The following is a 21193-nucleotide window of genomic DNA, read 5'->3' as shown; positions in this document are numbered from 1 at the left end:
ATGGAACACAGGGCCCCCAATGGAGGAACTAGAGAAAGTACCCAAGGAGCTGAAGGGGTCTGCAACCCTATAGGTGGAACAACAATATGAACCAACCAGTATCCCCAGAGCATGTGTATCTAGCTGCATATGTAGCAGAAGATGGTCTAGTAGGCCATCATTGGGAAGAGAGGCTCCTTGGTCTTGCAAACTTTATATGACTCAGCACAGGGGAATGCCAGGGTCAAGAAGTGGGAGTGGGTGGGTAGGGGAGCAGGGTGGGGGGAGGGTATAGGCTACTTTTGGGATAGCATTTGAAATGTAAATGAAGAGAATATCTAATAGAAAATTGGAAAAAAGGGAAAAAAGAAATCAATATAGCAACACTAAAGAAAAGAACTGCCATACAGCCTTGCATATATATAGATATATAATATATATTATTATATATAATATAGTATTATATATAATACATGTCACATTTACAATCACAAGAGGATAGATTTCACGTTAAACATTGTTTTCATAATTTCTTTTTAAAGAAAAAAGGGAAGAAACAAAACATTTTTACCTGATCATATAACTCAAAAGCCTTATTGAACTCTTTCCCGCACATTTTGATCCCCTAGGAGACAGAAGAGAGGTTTAGTCAAAAAGTGATAATGTATTTCAGCTTGTTTCTCTTGACAAATATCCTACCATTTGAGTTTTTAGGGAAGATATTATATACTGTAGAGAAAAGCCAACTACCTGGAATTTAAGAAGGAAATTTTCCTGAACTGGTAGTAACCTTTTGAGAGAGAGAGAGAAAAAAATTAAGTTAATAGGTTGGAATTTTAGGTGAAATTCTGTTTATTCTAATAATATCTGTGGAATTCTGAAACTTACCTGGCCATCTCTGTCAGTTCCAGCTTTCCGTCATTATTTGAATCAAATAGTTTCAGCTGAAAGGCATTGTTATTGTTTGGGACACTGAGTTATAAATTATTGAATGAAGAAGACAAGCATTCAAAAATCAAACATCTTGAGTACTTGCAATGTAAGCTCTTTAATATTAAACCACATTTCCAGCCTGGTTGGTTTTTTTTATTTTTATTTTTATTTTTTATTTTAAAGCACAAAATTAAAAAAAAAGCAGTAACTGAATAACAAGACTAAGTTATTTTGAACAATCTCAAATTATTTAGTTTCCACTGGGTACTAGAAACTTAACAATATTTCCTAACTCACTATTGTACTTAAATATCACATACTGAGATGCACTCAGACATATTTGGGAAACATTCATATTTTTAGAAAGCAGTAAATATTGCCATAATGAAGGTAATGCTAATACTAAATGTGCCAAATGTAGCATCTTAAAATATTTTTGAGAAAAAGGCCATGTTAAAGACAGTGCATAGAGGTTTAGAGAATTCTTTCTAAAGAAAAAAGAAGAGTTTGAGATGGTCTAAGAATTGTTTTTTTGGAAGTACATCTTTTTTCAGGGTTCTGTACTGACACAGCATTTTTCAAATCCATTGACCATAAATTCTAATATTGTTATACTGTCTACCAAGACAACTAGATCACCGTGTTTAGTACCCATAGGGAAATGTTTCCTCACCTATATATTTAAATTTTAATTAGTTCGTGATTAATTGTTTCCTGGATTGGAACTGGTTTCTGACATTTAATCAGATCTACTGGGCCAGACCAACAGGGGGAAGCTCCCATCTGAGTCGTTTGTGAAAGACAGCTTCAGATTCCTACCTGTAGAGGCAACTTTACTTTAAATAGCATCCCTTAAGATTGAGACAAATGAGAAAATTGATAAATGTAGGTTATTGTCCACTCCCCACAGAGACGACTAAATACAGCCTAAGTCTAGCCTTCATGATGCAGCAAGACTGTCTGCCACCTGTTTGATGCTGCAGGAGCAGATAGAACTGTACTGAGGAATTAAAACCCTGACAGTATACCTCAGCAGGACTGACAAGAACAGAAACCTCCAGGAGATTGTTCCTTGGGCTATCCCAAATCTAATGTAGCACAGAAGTAATGGTTTATGGTTTATTTACTTAGCGGGTAAGTAAATAAAAGGTTATGTCTTATGGGGTAAGACATAACAACTTTCAGTATGTAGAGTAAATATAAACATATACATTATTTGGAACTATGAATCCTATGATGAGACAAGTAACCTCGTGAATGTTTATTTTCCCTAGAACACCATTAATTTATTTGCACTAGGCACCTTTGTTTAGAGAAGTTTTGTGGCTATATTATTCAACTTTTATAATAAATACTGTTTATATAATTACCAAAACATGAAGTTTAAGGTGTGTTTGAATATGCTCATTCATAGCATGGACAAAATATTTTAAAATAATAAGAATCAATGGAAAAGAAACCCATTTTAAGTATAAAGTAATCAGCCATTCTTAAACTCTCAAAAAGCCTATTGTTTTCTAAACTGTGACAATGATAAGTTCAGAGTTTCTTTGACAAAAGGGTGATGTCACTTATATGCTATGTATAAATATAACATGTATAAGCCATACAACGTAGTAATACAATTACTCTAGCTTTTAAAGAAAGGCCATCTTTTGAGAAATAAATGTGACATAGCTTCATCAGAGATGCTCATTTGTGGTTATGTGATGTGCAATATGTGGGTTATTTATTCCATCATAGGTATTCTTGAGAGTTAGCAAAACCACAGACAATATGCTTAATGAGTTCTTGCCTACATCTTTTCTAGTTTAGTCTTACCATGAGGTCTGTGTACTCTGCTAGTTTTGTGTCATCCACAGTCTTGTTTGCTTTCTCTAGTAGGTCCTTTAGAAAGTTCTGTTGAAAAAAAAAAAGAGCACTCAGAAAACTTCACTAGTAGCATGTAGTGTACAACAAAGTATACCTGGATGAGCACAAAGCAAACCTCTATGGTAGTGCCAGGGGAGGAGATGATTCTGGAAGTCAGGTGGTCCCTGTGGTCTCCCAAAATGAATCTACCTGTGACAGGCACAGCCTCTTACTGAGACCCAGTGTGTCACAGTCAGAGCTATGTTCTACTCTTATGATTGTAATTAAAGAAGAGTGCGGACTATGTAATGTAAAAGGATCGGAATTAAAACTTAAAACATCACCACAATGGATGCTCCTCTTCACCTGTATCCACGCAATCTTCCTGATAGAAATATAAGGTACATATCTGTACCTCTCTAACCTATGGGGAAAACGTTCCGCAAGCTGGATGGAAATATGGCTCTAACTTAAATGCATTTCCTGCCATACCCCAGGACACATTTGCCTATAAGTCTGTAGGGATTGTGAAGCCCATTCCCCTACATGTCCTGGTAGTTAGGTTTTAGGCATCACAGGATGCATAGAGTCTTTGTTCCAGTGCTTCCGCTGACTGTACAAAGTACAACAGTTGGTAACATCGAATTCTTGAAGGACATATGAATCATATTAAAACAGAGATTAATGTGGGAAGGGTGCAAATGACTATTAACAGTTGGAACCTGGGAGCAAGTTTAATTTTTGCTTTACAGAGAAAAACATTAAATAAAAGTTTTCCAAGGGCTTGCTATACAAATTTCAGTGTGAATTCTGAGGTATGTAATAGCCTTTCGTTTCCTGCATGGATGTTCCCTTGCTATTCTTTCTTTTTCTCAGAAAATGAATTAATGCAGCTATGGAAACTGAGCAGACTGTGCCCAGAAAGTCCTGGAGAGCTGTATTTCTTTGGCATCTTTATACATGTTCCAGCTCCTGCCTTAAAGAGAATAAGCTCTTTACTTTTTTTGAGGGAGGGTTGCTTCTGGTTTGATGTGTTTATTATCCCTTCGAACCTTCTGCTTCAGATCCACAGTAAAATCCATGGAAAATTCAAAGTTATCTGGTGGGGGGTGAGATTTATTTTTGAGCTTTCTGAGGCTTTTTTTGTCAGAGATTAATTGGGTTAAATAAAAAGCCTCATCAGACAGTGAAATGATGGTCACAAAAATAGCCTTGGAGAAACCTTGGGACACCAGGATTCAAAGTCATATCTGAGAGCAAGTGATGTTTTACTCTATTACGGATCTTAAAATTAGCTTTCTTTCCTTAAAATTAGCTTTCTTGAATTATCCATTAAAAAAGAATGCCAATGTATCTTAAAAAAATTCTCTAGGGAGGAGGACTTCTATTTAGAATTTCCTTTCTCAGGATAAAATTTAGAACAAAGAATGAGACTCTGAGAATATTTTGAGGTCAGCATTGAAGTGAGCTAAAGTTTTCATTATGTGGTAGCTACTTATTTCTATCTGTCTCTGTATGTATGTTTAGTCTAAAAGAATAAAACCACAATAGCTTCCCCAGAAGCTTGTGGACTTTAGCTACAGGGTAGTGTTTTTAAAAGACATTGCTTTCAGGAATTTCATGTTAAAAGTGTTGGCACTTTAAAGAGACTTCAGTTGAGTCTGTTATAGCAATTTTACTTCGTTCAAATGAGCCAGTCCAATCTCTAAAATTCTATCCTTCTTAAATCATGTTGGTGTTTGCTTAGGAAAATGATGTACCCAATTTCCCCACATAGCAGAGCAAAAGCAGCTTGCAGTGGCTAAAGCTTGAGGCACACACAGTGCTGTAGAAAAAAAACAGGTTTACTGATGTTAGCAGACACTCTAGGACCAAGCCTAGGTTCCCTTCCTAGACAGCTATGTCATTTTGAAAAGTTCCCCAACCACCCTGAACTCTCTCTCTCCATACACTGGGAGTCATAATAAACCACCTGGCAAATTTCCTGAAGAATAAAAGCTGATGTTTGATCAGATGCAGTACTGTGTCTGTAACATAGAAGGCACATGCATCCAACAATATTAACTTGCTTCCCTTTTAAAAATTAAAATATATATATATATATATATATATATATATATATATATATGTGCATGTGTCCGTTTGACTGTGCACAGGTGTATGGCACACACGTGCAGATCAGAGGATAATTCGCCTTCCACCATTTGGGGCTCAGGAAGTCAAAGTCAAGTTGTCAAGTTGCCCCCTCCTCCCCAGCCAACTCACTAGCCCTTGCTACCACTAATCACTCCATGTTCTGACACTGGAGGAAATAGTGCCTTTCTGACTAAGAAGTTTTCCAGTTGTCTGGAGGGAATGAGGTGGAAGATTTGCTCCCATTTCTGACTTGAGTGTAAAATTCTTTGTTATACTTTCCATTTCCTAGAACCACGCAGTATCTTACTTGGCCTCCATAGCATACCCGATACCATGGCATCGTTGCCTACCCCTGCTTTGAAGATGGGGAACAACAGAATCACTAGGAGATTTGTCCTGAGGTTACATTTAATTCAGATCGCTTTTCCTTATATCTCTCTCCCACATGTCTCCTCATCACTCAGAAAAATTGTATCATGTGATGTATGAACTGATAGCTTTATTTTTCAAAAATTTAGTTTCCCACAGTTTATATAATTTATATTGTTGATAGGCAGCAGGTTATATGCTGTATCTGAGGCCTTTGATGCAGATGGGGCTGGGATTAAACATTACAACCTGGTGTCATCTTTCTGTGTGGTCATCAGTGGGTTTCTCAACATTTTACGGGCCTTTTGTCATTGGGCCGATGATTATCTCACACAATATATGTAAAGATGAAATAAATATGCGTAAGGTACAACACAGGTCTCTGTTATTTGTCTCTCTAGGCGTTCAATTTATAAAATAAAGTTTCAAATTTCCGCAGAGAGCGGTAGTGTACTTAGCCAGCACAGTTAGCTACTTATTTCTATCTGTCTGTCTCTGTATGTATGACAACCACCCATCTATCTTATGTAACAATGTAGGTACAGCACAGAAAATGCTAATCTCTCGCACAGATGAACAGAATCTCAAGAAGTGCTTGAAGTCTGTCTTTCGATCTGGTGTTTCATTAATGATGCAGAGTGGGTGCCGCTGCTCAACGGAAGTTTCTTTTGTAGGAGTTTTTTTTTTTTTTTTTTTTTTTAGATATGAATCCCTTAGCAGTTCCTGATTGCATCTGGAAGGAGCACACTGAGCCTCAGCTTTGACTCACTCACCTTAAGTTCCTCAGTTTCTATGAAGCCGCTGTGGTCAGTATCATACTTTCTCCAAGTCTGTAAGAAATTTGGAGGTGGAAACCAGATTTCAATAAATCAATAAAACACAACAATTTCCTAACTCCCAGCATCTTTCTTGCAGGGAGGAGTTTTTTTTTTTTTTGTTTTGTTTTGTTTTTTACCTTCATGAATTCCTCGCAGGACTTCAGTTGCTGGCATCGAAAGAGCAACAAGAAATTCTCTTCTGTGGGTAAGACATGAGCCAACTGGAAAAGATGGAAAAACAGACATGAGGGGCACCTGCTGCTTGAGTTTCAGCTTCAGCACAGTCTGTGAGCAACTCTATTGGCTGGGAAAGTAGGAGCAAATAAATATCAGCCGTCTAGGGGACGAGAGGACACAGTTTACTTTCCCTGTCTGGTACATTGCTTCTGCAAAATTCCGAGCTGCACTTCAGTATCTATGCCCCTGAGGACCTGTAGCCTAGAAGAAGAGCTGGCTCCAGTGCACTCCATGTGAACTGCTGCACATACATGCGGATGCATGCTGCATAACCTTGAAGCTATCAATCAGGTCTCTGTCCTTTTGGGGTGCACAGGATGGAACACAGCATGGCTGTAAATTTCATGTGAAGTGAGAAATTGTGAGAAACGTGCATGAAGGTAAAGGGAAGGAAGAATAATGATATACATGTCTAATTCTGGAGAGAAACACAATGGAGAGGGACCAAAGACAACTGTAGCACAGTAGAAAGAGGCAGAAAGGCACGTCACCAGAAAGAGGGGAGACTGGACAGCAACAGGGAATACTCTGAAATTTCGATCTCTGCTTGAATCCGGGGCTCAGATTAATTTTTGATCTTCCGCGCATGATTTTGTGACATTCTGCGTTAGATCTCATTCCGTCATCTCATCACCTCTTCCTCCGTTTCTCCTTCCTTTCCTCCCTCTCTCCTTCCTTCTCTCCCTTCTCTGCCCTTCCCACCCCCCTCTCTCTTGAGAAGTAAGGAGCTGCAGATCCCATTTTAAGACTAATATAATCTATTGCATGTGGAGAAGGAGGAAGCTGGATTGATGGCCCCATTGCTGATGTGACTTCTATTTCTGGCTCTGCTGCTAATGAGCTGTGTGGTCCGGGCAACTTCCCTAGCTGCATTGGCCCTCAGTACCTTCATCACTAGAAGAAGAAGGTGAAGGAGAAATGAATGTCCCAGGCTCAAAATATGTGCTGCTGGAATTACTGAGCCTTTGCCATTAAAGAATGAAGCCTCACATACAACATTTGACTGGTTTCCAGCAGTGGTTGAATTCCGTGAAATACAGGCATGACTCATTAATTAGCCTTGGTACTTACACTTTAAATTCTAGATCAGAGCTATTTAAATTTCTCCCCCTCACAGCCTCTTTTCTCCTGAGAATGTTTTAACTGACCCCAGGCAGGTATACTATAAATATATAAACAAAACAGTTAGTGATAATAAACCATAACAAGGTAGTTTAAAATCATTCTTTTTATATAATTTTACCACTTATTAAGGATGAACGTAAATTGTTTTTGTATAAAGGCTAAATCTCGGCTGGATATTTGATACTGCAAAATGTAGAATATCTTTAGTCTTTTAGAACTGATCTATCTGTCGTAATTCCCTAAAGTACAATAAAATTGTCAGTGCTGTGAAGAGTATTTCATATAAATATATAGTATAAAATGACGCAACCATGTTTTTGTATCATCACAGAAATTGTTGAAAACTCTATCCTAATCCCAAGTCAGAATTCATTCAACAAATTTTTGTGAAACTCAGTCCAACACTTCTAACAGACCATTTTTAAAACCAAACATTGTAATACAATACACAGATACATTAACTTGATGCATGTTAGGGAATGACAGTGGGAAAATATTAGAAGTTGTTGCTGCCAATAATTGAGCTACTATGTTTCTCCAAGAGCAGAAAACTTCTGATATAGAATAGAGACTGAAATTCAGAGTGTGCCCCAGGGATAGCTGGGGTGTCTCTGGCAGTGCTTGCTGACGTTACATGGGATGATGTATGTACAGTGTCAGGTGAACATGTGTGTTTTTCTCTTTTATTGGATATTTTCTTTACTTACATTTCAAATGTTATTCCCTTTCTAGGTCTCCTCTCCAGAAACCTCCTACCCCACCCCTCCCCCTGCCTCTATGAGGGTGCTCGCCCACCCACTCACCCACTCCTGCCTTACCACCCTGACCTTTCCCCACACTAGGGCAATGAACCCACCTCAGGGTAAAGGGTCTCAGCACCTAGGGTGCAGTGATGCTGTGCATGGCAAGTGCACCAGGAACACCCTGGATTCATCACGCTTTTAATTTTGAATTAATTCTTTTGTGAGCGCTCGTGTGTGTGTGTGTGTGTGTGTGTGTGTGTGTGTGTNTGTGTGTGTGTGTGTGTGTGTATTCAGAAAACTTTTAAAGTTGCCAAATTGTTTGTGATCCTGTATGGGTCATTATCCACAGTTTATGAAGCTAAGGTTGAAATTAATATTAAGGTCATAAGACATCCTAAGTGGCTGGAGAGATGGCTCCGTGGTTAAGAGCACTGACTGCTCTTCCAGAGGTCCTGAGTTCAATTCGCAGCAACCACTTGATGACTCACAACCATCTGTAACGAGGTCAGAAAGACATCCTAAGTGTTCAGCTAAATAATGGGCAAGATCATCATGCCCATTTAAAAAATTTCCAACTTTTTAGGTTCATTAAGGTTTGAAGTTTAATGTAAAATGTCATTTCACCTTATGGGCATGTAAATTGTAGAGTATGTTCTTTAAATGATCTTGCTTTTTGATCTTTGGAAAAATGGCTGAAATCTCAATTGTCTTCATAGCCTTTATATGTAAGACAAAACAAATAAATCTTGGAGAGTATCTTAACTAGAGACAAAAGCTGGGTAGATGATAACTAGTGTGGTTTTATATATTTGTGTGTGTGTGTGTGTGTGTGTGTGTGTGTGTGTGTAGTATATGTAGGTGATAACACATCTAAAAGAAGAAAATAGGGCTTTAGGATTTGCCAGTAATTTTAGAAATTAAAGCAGGTTTTGGTCCACAAATATATTTATATCACTGTAGTGTGAGATTATATAATATACCTAGTAATATACAATATATTTATATTTATACTTATATTTATATTTATACTTCAGGTATCTCATTACAACATTCAGGTCTGGTCTGTATAGTTGATTATTTTACCCATAAAATTCTGCCCTTTAGAAACAATACAGTTCAATATCATTTAAAGCCCAACATTTGAGTTGAGATACAAATTGAATGACCTGATCTGGTGTTTTGCAGACTCTGAAACTCAGTTATATCTTATGACTGTTAATAACTTAAGTCAGCAACACACTTCTTGTTTACAGTAGTAGGGCTGAGTTGCTTGCTCCTTCACTCTTGGAATGCAAATGAAGCATTTGTTGGTGACTGCTACCAGTGGCTATGAGAGGTCATGCTTCTTCCCACTCAGGGAAATCCAGAATTCATCTTCCTTATGAGTATTTCTTTCCTCTGCACCTGTATGTGGGCCACTAGTAGAAAGTGGCTATAAATGATTTTCATTATTAAAGAAGCATGGGTTAGGCGCAGAAAGCAGGTCTCCACTGAAGCTAAGGGGGAAGAGAAGAGAGAGGGAGGACTGTAGGCATAGAGCAAGCAGGTCTTCAAAGAGAGGAGAAATGGCCACACGCCTAAAGCCTAGTGTAGTATACTGAAGGCATTCTGCAGAATGCTTCTTTTAGAACTTCAAATGATGTGAGGAGGGAGAAAAGATTTATCCAGGAGAGGGGTGAGAACAAAGGAATAGCAAAATAGAAATCCTAGGTCTTAAAGAATGAGGAAATAGGTCAGTGATGAGATGAGTTGACCAACAGAACTTGATAAGTGTACATGTTAGGAGGTTTTGTGTCACGCTGGAAGTCTGTTCATGCTATGTCACAGCTATGATTAACATACGCACTCATTTAGGAAACTGGAAATAACCAAACTCAACTCTACTTACTAGTGTATAACTTTCACTGTTTTGAGGGGTTCTTTCCCAGGTCATTTCAAGAACTCAGAAAGTGTTTCTTGTCTGCATCTTATGTCCATGTAGAGTCAACCGAGCCCAGCATATCAGGTGCCTAGGATATATGCTTGTGATTTTCTTGATGATGTTTTTTAAAATTAGAATTACTTCATAGACATGATAGAGAGTTAACACATCCTTTTCTTTCCTTTTTTTTACTTTTAGTTATCTGATAGTATTTTTTCATTTTTTATTAGATATTTTCTTTATTTATATTTCTTTTTTTAAATTTTTCTTTCTTTTTTTTTTTGTTTTTTGTTTTTGTTTGTTTTTGAGACAGGGTTTCTCTGTGTAGCCTTGGCTGTCATGGAACTAACTTTGTAGACCAGGCTGGCCTCCAACTCAGAAATTCTCCTGCCACTACCTCCCAAGTGCTGGGATTAAAAGTATGCACTACCACTGCCCAGCATTACATTTCAAATGCTATCCTGAAAGTCCTCTATACCCTCCCCCTGCCCTGCTCCCCAACCCACCCACTCCCACTTCCTGGGTCCTGGCATTCCCCTGTGCTGGGGCATACAACATTCTTTTTAAATATAATTTTCTATATTGCTTGAATTTCATCGAATATATGTTGTCTTAAACTAAAGAAATAGTGATTTCTCTTGAAAAGTATAGTTCTGAAAAATCCACCAATGATGCAAACATTGAAAAAGTAAAAGAATACAATAGTTTGTAATGATTAGATATAAGTTTAGGGAAACTCACCCATCTTTGTTTTATAAAGTTTATGTAACTCACTTAAAGATCAGTGAGTTCTAGAATGTCACATATAAAGTCATAGTCCTTCTCCTCCTCCTCCTCCTCCTCTTCCTCCTCTTCCTCCTCCTCCTCATTTTTGGTCTTTCTAGACAAGGTTTCTTTGTGTAGCCCTGGCTGCCCTTGAACTTAGAGATCTACTTGCCTCAGCCTCCAGAGTGCTGACATTAAGATGTGCACCACCACACCTGCTGCTCTTTATGGATGGTATAGATTTATATTTCTTTGTGTAAGCTGTTTTAATCTTAATTATAAAAATACTGAATGTATCTATATACAGACACTTTTAAGATCTCATTAAACTGCTAATGTTACTTATAGTACTATCCTTTTTATATAAAAAGGTATTTTATTCATATAACGTATCACTTTAAGGCAAAACAGCCACTTAAAAGTAATGTTTGGATAATATGTGCCTGGAGTGGATAGAAAGACTTCCTTTCAAGGTAAATTCTACAATGTGGCTGTCCTGTGTTTTCTGTTGCCCCCTTTGTCAATGCATACAAGTCATTATTCAAATTTCAGGCAGTAGCATGGAGACTCTCCATGTATAGTAGCTAAGAAAATGTCTAGGATGTGCCAAAGGACTCTCACAGAATGCTGGGTAGGACCGCTTTATCCTCAAATTTCCTAAGTCACTATGTCCACAGGAGTTCCCAGTCCTGGTGGGGTTTCAAGATTTTTGGTGATTTGTTAGTTACTGGGTTACCTCCTCTCCCTCTTATTGACTCCCCAATCTTTAATGTGAGTTGCAGAAAAGAGTAGAGCTTATCACAGGAATGAACAGAAAGTAAGACAGATGTCTGCAGGTACAGGTGGAATTTCTTAAGTCATTGCTTTTAGAGTTGGTTGCTTGGCACTGAAAGTGACAAGGAGATGTTTTTTCTAGTTGCCTGTCCTTGAAGATAGCATCTTCATTTTACTGATGCAATGAATGCAGTTAACTTTGTCTAGAGTCAACTGTAAATGTCAACATCTAGGATTAAAGATGTGCACCACCACACCCACTGTTCTTTATGGATAGTATCTTTAGTATATGTGGATAGTATGGACAGTATATAGATGTATATTTTTGTGTGTGCTGTTTTATCTTAATTATAAAAATACTTACTATATCTATATGCAAAACATTCTTTTAAAATCTCAATAAACTGTTAACACTAGTCACCACAGTACTATCTTATTTTTAAAAAATGAATTTTATATATTTGCTTAAAAAAAAAAAAACGAATGAAATTACTGACGTCCGCTGGAAGTAAAGTTCCAGCAGATGTAACTCATATTGTTACTGAACTGTGGATAGGGCTGGTGTGGATGTAGGGAGATGCTGCCCTGAGCTGTTGCTGGTCCCAGAAGTATTACTGTGCCCTCAGCTGTCCCACTGTGGAAGCGTCTGGGCTGAAGACATCTCCAGGTCCAAGGAGGATGTATCTCATGGTTAATCCACACAGGAGTATAAAAATCCTACCCTATTACTCAAAATTTAGGAGATCTCTGAGGGGACACCCCCACTTTAGAGCTCACTACAGAGGAAGTCTCCTTTAAGGCTTTGTTTGTGGGGCCCTAATTCCTAAATGTCCAGGTCTACTGTCTTTTCTTTTCCAAGTACTTCCTAGCGAAACTTTCTGTAGTGATTCCACTCAGGTCTGCTTCCAGGGAGCTCAGCCCTGCAAGATTTTGCATGCTTTTCCATCCCCCTTCATTCCCTAGCATAATATGGAGCTTTTGCATTATGCTTTAGAGAAGGTTGGAACCCCAGCCATGCCTTGTTTGGCTGCTAAATTCTAGGTCACCATGTTGATTTCTGGTGATTGATTCATAGTCCCCTACCTCCCATAGTCAGAATCTTACAGGAAGACAGATGAATTAAAAAATCCCTTTCCATAAAAATTTCTAAGCAAGACATAGGCACAAAAATAAAGCAAAATACCACATGTCAGAAGAGAATCCACGGATGGCAACTTCAAAGAGAGACAAATAGTTGAGACAGGCACATCAACATGAAAAAGAGCAGAATTCATCACATTTGAAGGCAACCTTGGAACATATCACTCCTCCTGAGCACATTAGACAAGTATTCATTTTTGCATTTGAAGAACCAAGGAGGGTTTTTCCAACCAATGAGAAGTAAATCCAGGGAATGGGGAAGGTAAATAATCATGAACTTAAAATTATTTAAATTAACAACCCAAATTTAATAAATTATGTGAGAAGGAGAAAGAAGTTTTGACATTTAGGATAGCCAAGTAGGTTTTGCAGTAGCTTATTTCTGTATTTAGTAATCATGCCAACTGTGCATCCTAGGTTTTTACAGTATTCTGTTTGACCTGAATTATTTCGTTTGGCATATACTCATAACAGACATATGAAGTTAGTGCACAGTCATGTTTGCCCATAGTCCAGGAAACAGATGTTCTGAGACTATTTATATAACTTGTAGTTTGAGGCAATTTTTAAGTCAGATAATCTAACATTTTTTGATTTTGAGACATTTATCCCGTACCATCATTCCTTTATATTCAAAAAGTGTTTGTAGAACATCATTTAAAAAAAGTCTATCCAGAACAAAATTTCAAACCCAATTTTATCATTAATCAATATCCACCATTGCAAAGTAGATACATAGTCTGGCAAGAAAAATAACTTTCATCTTCAGTAAGTGTACAAGGCTTAAATCCCACCTTGGAAGAGAGGAAGAAATGGCTGGAGGAGTTTCTCCTTCTCTACCATGGTTGTTACAGTTTTTAGGATAAAATAGCTTTTAGATCTATTTTTTCAGTGCATGCATTGACCCGGACTGATAGAAACACGAAGCCTAGAGAGGTTGATAGGCTCCCACACATTGCCCAAGGGGACAGAGGGAGCACTTAAAGATCTGACATCTCGCAAAAGGAAATATCTGTGTGTACTTCATGTGAGACCTAGAGAAAAAAATTCCATGACCTGCTAAATGATTCGGTTTTCCTACTTAATTATTTTAATGGACCTTCTTACCACCAGAACTATATTAGTTTGAATAAATTTAGAACATGTCTAACTGCAATTGCGTTTGTGAAATTATCTCAAAATTTCAACGCTTGTTTTTTTGAACTTATATTAACAATTTTGTTACTGAACCACCTTCGTGGGAATTTTAAAATCTGCCAAAGTGATTAAATTGCCAAATTGAGAATATTAGGCACACCAACATTTCTTTCTTTTTAATATGTTTAGGTAAAATGCATTCTGTGAAAAGTTTCAGTCTATGTATCAGGTCAGAATATTGAAAATTAGATAATATATATTTTTTTAAAATTCAATTGGGTGATGCCCTCTGGGAAGCAGACTACTGCGTGCACGTTAATTTACTTTGATTAGACTTCGATGAGTTCTGGAGTTAGATTAAGTTATATACAAGCTAGTTGAAACCGCTTCTTCTCAGAACACTAAGGCATAGTACCCTTGCTAGGAGGAAGGGACTGTAATACATTTGGGAAACATGGGGTTTGTGTTCTCTTATAGCTAGATAGACTTTTTATATTGGAGTGCTTCATTATACACAGGACATCTTAGCAAGTAATATCACATATCAAATGGGACACAGGATGAACAAGCTTCTGGTGATGCCAGAGGGTGAGCTGAGAGTCTGCACACCCCTCAGCATCCCCCAGTTTTCTCTCTGTTTCCTGTAATATTTTACTCTTGGTTTCCGTGGATGCATCAGCTCTTATCTTCTCTCAGCCCTTACTTAGCTACCGTGGACATACATTGTGAACCACTGTGGCTGTCTTTCTCCTGCTCTCCCATTTAAAAATTCTCTTTAGATAATCTCATTTGGCTGCTTCTCCAAATCTTAGCTAATAACTGTTATGAGGGCTCACGAGAGGTACAGTGCACAGTGTCATTAAGCTGTGCTGTGTTTGGCAGGATTGCTATTCTCTCTCTTTCTTATCCATCTTCTTTTACCTCCAATTCTTTTCCTTGATTCAAAAACCTTTTGTTTTCCCTCTAATACTTACTATCTTAAACGTGTGGAGACTACGTTTCACTGTATCTTAAGACAACGCATTTTGCTAGCTTCTCATTGATATTAAATTTCAAATGATAAATCCGAAGTGGCTAGACTCTAACCTACAGATTATAACCTGGATTCACTCACTTTATCTAATTAAATTCAACATCTTGTGAATAAGCTGCATGCTTTTAGTACATAACCTCATATCACCAAATGACACAATAAATAATTGAGTCCACTGGACTCCATCAAGGTGAAATTGCTAAATACAAGATGATGATAATCTTCCTTCACCTAGAATTATAAAGTAGTCCGAACTATGAAAGTGCCAATTTAGAAAATCACGTGTTATAGATTTTCAAACTAGTTTTGAGTAATTATTTATCTCCTCTCACATATGTTCAGAAACATAATTTTATTATTCTTGTCTTGATTAAATGGCCTCAATATCAGCTCTAAGTTCCATAACTATTACCTATTTATACAGTAATGAGTTGCACACAGGCAAAAGGGGAAAGTGTATGCTCCAGGGAGAAATTTTAATTACAAAGATAATAATAGTCTGTCCTCCCTTCACTCTATTTGTAGTAGGTGTTTAAAAATATGTGTATTTCACACGGGCACCACAAGTGTCCTAATAAGATAAATTATTTGAAAACCAGGTTAACTCTTGGAATCAAAAGTAAATTATAACTAATTTTTTGAAGCCCACAGCACTTCACAACTGAAAAGATTGAGAATGTCTTATGAACACAATTACGATTTGTTATATTTCAAAATATGATCTTATTCATTTTTCTAGATAAAGCTTTCTACCCTGTTTTTTCAAAAACAGGTGGCAGAGCTAAACACAGCTAAGATGTCACTGGTAGGAGTAAGGAAAGCCACATCTATTTTGCAAATTGAGAATAGAGATGGATGCATAATTGATTTTCTTTCCTTGAGGCCCTATAGGCATAACGTCTGTAAGAGGAAAAGTCATCGTCAAAAGGCAAAATTTGACACGCACAGTTTCAACCTCTAGAGATTCAAATGTGTGCCTACATACCAGACTGTGAAGTGTTCACTCACTGTAGGAAAGTTCTTGTGTCTTTGCTAGGGCCATCTATCAAACTGAAATAGAATTTCAGAAACTGGCCAGGATGCAGGAAGCAGCCTTTTGCCATGACAACTTCATGGAGCTGAGACTATTTGATTTGAAAATATCACAGAGAAGTTTACACTGTTGAGTGTCGGACCCTGGACTGGGGAGAGTGTGGAGGGTGCAACGAGAGTATGCTCACCTAGAAGGAGGTACTTGCTTGGTAGACTATGTCAGCAAGCAGGAATGTGAGAGATTTAGTGTTGCCCTTCTAAGTCTGCATACGAGGGTCCAGACTACATTAAACTCGTTAGTCACTTTTTAAGTTGCTACCATCTTTAATTTGATGTGTGGGAAGACAAGATGCTATGCCACATTGAATGACCTCTGTGGATGAGTTATGTTTGACTTAAGATGGCCTGATAAATATTAAAGTTGATGTTCATTCATTCAGACAAACACATAAGTTTCTTACCTCTACAATTCCTATTTTCCCATCATCCCTCTGTCCATATTGATCCACAAAGGATTTCATTTCCGGTGATAGCTCCTAAAATTATAAAAACAAATTAGGTAAGATGTTTGTTAAAAAAGTTCTTATAATGATGTTAATATATTACTGCAAAAAAATAAAGCATGAAATAGAATAGCTGTTAATATACTTGAAAAATGTTTGCTTTTTGGAAGGTTATTTTACATAATCATGCAGCCTTGTTTGATAGCATCTCCTTATTTTAACATAATGTCTTATCTATGGGAGATAGAGTAGGTATTTGGCTCCAACAAGCAAAATATGCATATGTGAAAGAGCCATCCAGTTTGCAAACAATGAACCCTTCTGGCTTGAAACAAATGTGTGTTCATTAAATAAAATTAGGGAATTAAATGTTGGGAGGAAAGTGTGAGGGGAAAATGACTGGACAAATGTGTGTTTTCACTAGGAACATATAAAAACATCACCAAGCTTCATCACCAAGCTTCCCTTGCTTCCATTTACCTCAAGGTCTTATTTTCCCATGGGTTTTTTTTTTGTTTTGTTTTTTTTTTTTGTATAATAAATAGTGCTTTGGTATAACTAAGTAAATGCTGTCTTCTCCTTTGGCTCTCCCATCTTCAATGTGGTTATTCTGGTTTATAATATCATTACATATCAGCTTATTAGAGAGTTATGAACTGTGAGCTATTTTAAGTGGGTCTCAAACAAAACCCACTTAAAATATCTTCGTTACATGAACTGGTCTATTTGAAATAGGTCAGTTCTTACTAATACCCTATTCTACCTCCTTGAGGAAGCAAATTAAGGTCTCAATTTTCACCTTAATGAACAAAATGGCAGAGCCAACCACACAGGTTTACTGTAGGGATAGATAGCTGGTCTCATAAAATGTAAGGGCCATACTGAAGCTCTAAAGCATTAATGCCAGCATTTACCCAACTCAACCCATTGTAAATGTGTAGTAGAACTAAGGTAGAAAGCAGCAATAAATTAATTTAATTACACCATTGTCCTAAAAGAACCCTTCTGCTACAGGTGATTTTCAATGTCCATTTATTAAATTTTGGTTCAGAAACAATGACAAGGAGATGAAAGTGTATGGTTCAACAATGTAAGCATGGGATTATCAGTTCTAGACCCTTCACACACAGTGGTAAGTGAACCAAAAACAAAGTCTTTAGTCTTAAATATTAAATTATGGAATACTACTAGCTCAAGTGGCAGACTTGATATTTACCTTGGGAAGTTTCTGGGTAAATATAACTGTGTTGCAATCTATGCTTTAAATATTGATGCTCATGTCATCATCATCACCACCACCATCATCAATGGCAGACTTATAAACATGAGCATAAATGTAATGTCGACACATTGTTTAGTGCAGAAGGGTAGTGATTTTGGAAATACAACACTGGACTATCATACTCACTTGGTGAAAAGGAAAAAAAAATCACATTATTAATGTGATGAGTCAAATCAAAGTCAGTTTCTTTCTGTCCTTTCAAGTCAGGAGATGAGAAGTCTGGTTTATCAGGTCAGCATGTGTGGTTTTCCATAGTGAAGAAACACATAAAAGTAGATTTGTGGCAATAGATCACTAATTTAAATGAATATACCTAATATATATGAATTCTTTCTCTAGATCTCAATTTACATTTTTAGTTAGCAAACCAAAGCCTATTATGTAATTCAGAAAAGATACTCAGGTATCAAGGTACTGAGCAATTTGATATGACCACATCTTGTATGAAAGATTAATATTATCAAATTATAATCTAATTAGGACTCCTTATGGACCTAAATTAGGTTCTAGAGAGCAGAGGAAAGAAATAAGCCCTAAAGTCTATAACTTCCACCTTAACTTTTTTTAATAAAAAAGAAAATTATTAAAAGGAGAAGAAAAACAAATTTCATGAATATTTTTATTTATAGAATAGAACTAAATTTCAATATTAAAGTTGCTTCTGGAAGTTTAAAATATAATTCTGTAGGTTTTAGAAGCATCATCCAAGACTGTAATTATAATTTATATGGAAAATAAGACTTTCCATATACATTTAAGTGAGGAAGAAAATGGCTTCTGTCTTACCAGCTAAAGATCCATAGAACCATAGTGATATTATTACAGGAATTTATTTGCATGCTAATGCATAAGGGGAAAAGAGGGCAAAGTGCATAGAAGACATTTTTATTTGATCTTATTCTATTACACTTCAGATTACACGATATGAAATCTGAGTAAAACAATCCCCAGAGCATGATCTGGTTTAAAGTCAGTTTGGCATGATTTTAGCAATTTGATAGTCTGCGTGTAATACATCAGAGTGCATTTATAGCAGTATGGAGATTCTTTTTACTGTTGTATAGAGATTCCTACTATGTAAATCTCACCATGGACAGAACAACAGCAAAAATCCCCCAAAGAAACAAACAAAAAACCAACTCCCCCAAACCCCAAAACAAAACAAAACAAACAGTTGTACTAATACTGTTCCTCTCTCTCTCTCTCTCTCTCTCTCTCTCTCTCTCTCTCTCTCTCTCTCTCTCTCTCTCTCTCACACACACACACACACACACACAGCACTAGAAATGGTGGCGTGCTATATAATATCTAGGGATGATATGTATATTATCTTTATGTAAAAATTCCTTTGTAATTATAGTCCAAAAGACCAAAGGCTATTAACATTTAACTATTGCATATCCAACTTTGCTTTCTGAAAAGCAGTCTTATGTAAATGCTATCAGATCTGTAAAATTCTCAACTTACTCTTTATACAAACATCTCATACATATGTTTAAAAGTTAGTTGGGTACATTTTATTTTTACAATGACATCATTCTTTTCCAACAAATAAATTTGGCCCAAAGGAATTAATTCTTAAACAATAATTATAATTTATTTAACCAATGCTTATGTCAAAACCATAGCTTATTTAAAAAACATCACTAGTACTTTCTCGTCAGAATTTTTTCCTTTCCACAATGCATGAAATTCTTACAGTGTTTTGTTTTATCGCTTTCTTAATTTGGGGGTTTCTCTCCAACAAAAATGAAAAAAAAAACATTTCTTGCCAAATTCTCACACTTATTACAAATTGGTTATCTTTTCTCAAGAATAAGTAAGGGTCAAGGCAAGCTGTAGTCTCACCCCTCCCCCGCCCAGTTCCCAGTTACTCTGACTTCGCAGCAGAAATTGGCACTAGAATCTGCAGATCTGTTCCTGACCACCAAGGGGCAGGAATGTATTTCTACCCCTTCCTTATCGCCTAGAAAAGAGAAGTTAGAAACCACATAACCAGCTCAGTGATAGAGGTGGGGATCTGACGAAGGGTCTTGAGGACCGACATTTCCTTTTAAGACCTATTAAGGAAAGGAGGGTTATAGAAATATGTGACCGATTTAAGACGATAGGGATTTTTCTCTTTAGACACCCCACCACCACCACCAAACACACACACACACACAACACACACCTCCACACACTTTTTCTCTTGACGCAATTTGGAAATTTGTTCTCTCTCGCCTTTCTTGGTAGGTAAGCCTTTACTTTCGCCCACAAAACCTCTTTTATGAAACACAAGAGTAGGTATGTCTTAGCCTTGAAGGGTCCTGCACAAACTCAAGCCTACCAATCCAGCCTTCTTTCGCGCCTGCAGAAGCTCCTGGATCAAGTTCTGCAGCTCCTTTCCTTCCAGGTAACCACTTCCTGAAAAGACAAAGAGACACCCAGGCGTCAGATGTCTCTTTCTAAGTTTCTTCTCAGTTCTTTCCAGGACAACCGTCCTGGGAGGCTATGTAGACTGAGCACACCGATTAATCAGCAATGGTACAGCCGCGGCGGCAGCACTTGGCTTCCTAGGTGTAAAACTTCAACCGCAAAGAGGGCATAGGAGGGTAGCAGGGGCGCTGGGGATGGTGTTTGAAACTTTTGGGGGACAGGATTTCCCAATCTTTGCTTCTGTCCTACCATTACCGTTCCTAGAAAGGTGAACGCTTAGATCGCGGGGATGGCGTACACACAGTGTAAACTTCCAGGATGACGGGTTAGGCAGTCAAGGGGGGAGGCGAAACGAGATTAGGCAGGGTGATGGAAGACGGGAAAAGAACAGAAAAGGATGGTTGGGATGAACAAGCACAGTCGACCGGGAAGAGCAGGGAAGGAATGGGGACGGGTCTTGCAAGGGTTAAAAAAAGAAAATAATCACCGTCAGCGTCGAAATGAAGCCAGATCTCAAAAAACTGTGAGGCTGTGATCAGAGATGACTGCAGGTGGGATTCTGCCATGGTGGTGCAGCGGCTAGTTTGAGAGAGCGCTGAGCGCGAACCTCACAGGGCGAGAGGGCTTGCGCAGGCTGAGTTGGGCGCGGCGCGGCCGGGCGCTGTCCGCGGTGCTGCTCCGTTCGGGCGTCCTCCGGAGTTCTCCGCACCCCGCACCCAGTTCTCTGTATTTATCCCGCCGGCCCCAGGCCGGGCCACGCCTCCTCCCTTTCCTAGCTCCCGCCTCTTGCTCTCACCAACCTTCTTCCCCTCCCCTCTGATTTCTCTCTTCCCAGGAAATAGCTGGAGCTGGAGTTTTGGAGTCTAGGAAGCAGCAGGTGGTGGGGATCCCTTGTTCAGACTGATTTCTCCTCACATCCCCCTGATCCAGGGGGACTGTCACTCCTGAATGTTAGAGTAAAGCAACATACATTCTTTGATTTTTTTTTTTTTTTTTT

At 37.9% G+C, this 21193-nt stretch overlaps 1 protein-coding gene across 1 annotated transcript in view; it reads right to left on the bottom strand.

The window, feature by feature from the left end:
* Window positions 1-20901, bottom strand: part of Calb1 (calbindin 1) — a 25713-nt gene extending 4812 nt beyond the window's left edge. The window contains exons 1-9 of the mRNA XM_021222257.1: window positions 20684-20901; window positions 20108-20184; window positions 16455-16529; window positions 6224-6307; window positions 6042-6098; window positions 2734-2811; window positions 868-923; window positions 730-769; window positions 551-604 (exon numbers count right to left, since the gene is read on the bottom strand). Of these exons, the coding sequence (XP_021077916.1) occupies window positions 551-604; window positions 730-769; window positions 868-923; window positions 2734-2811; window positions 6042-6098; window positions 6224-6307; window positions 16455-16529; window positions 20108-20184; window positions 20684-20762 (600 nt within the window). The 5' untranslated portion in view covers window positions 20763-20901. The remainder of the gene's footprint in view (window positions 1-550; window positions 605-729; window positions 770-867; window positions 924-2733; window positions 2812-6041; window positions 6099-6223; window positions 6308-16454; window positions 16530-20107; window positions 20185-20683) is intronic.
* Between the last annotated feature and the right edge of the window lie 292 nt (window positions 20902-21193).

The sequence above is a fragment of the Mus pahari genome, chromosome 22 (genome assembly GCF_900095145.1).
Source record: "Mus pahari chromosome 22, PAHARI_EIJ_v1.1, whole genome shotgun sequence".
Lineage (NCBI taxonomy): Eukaryota > Metazoa > Chordata > Mammalia > Rodentia > Muridae > Mus > Mus pahari.
The sequence above is the reverse complement of the archived record's forward strand: the minus strand, read 5'-3'. Positions and strand labels throughout refer to the sequence as shown.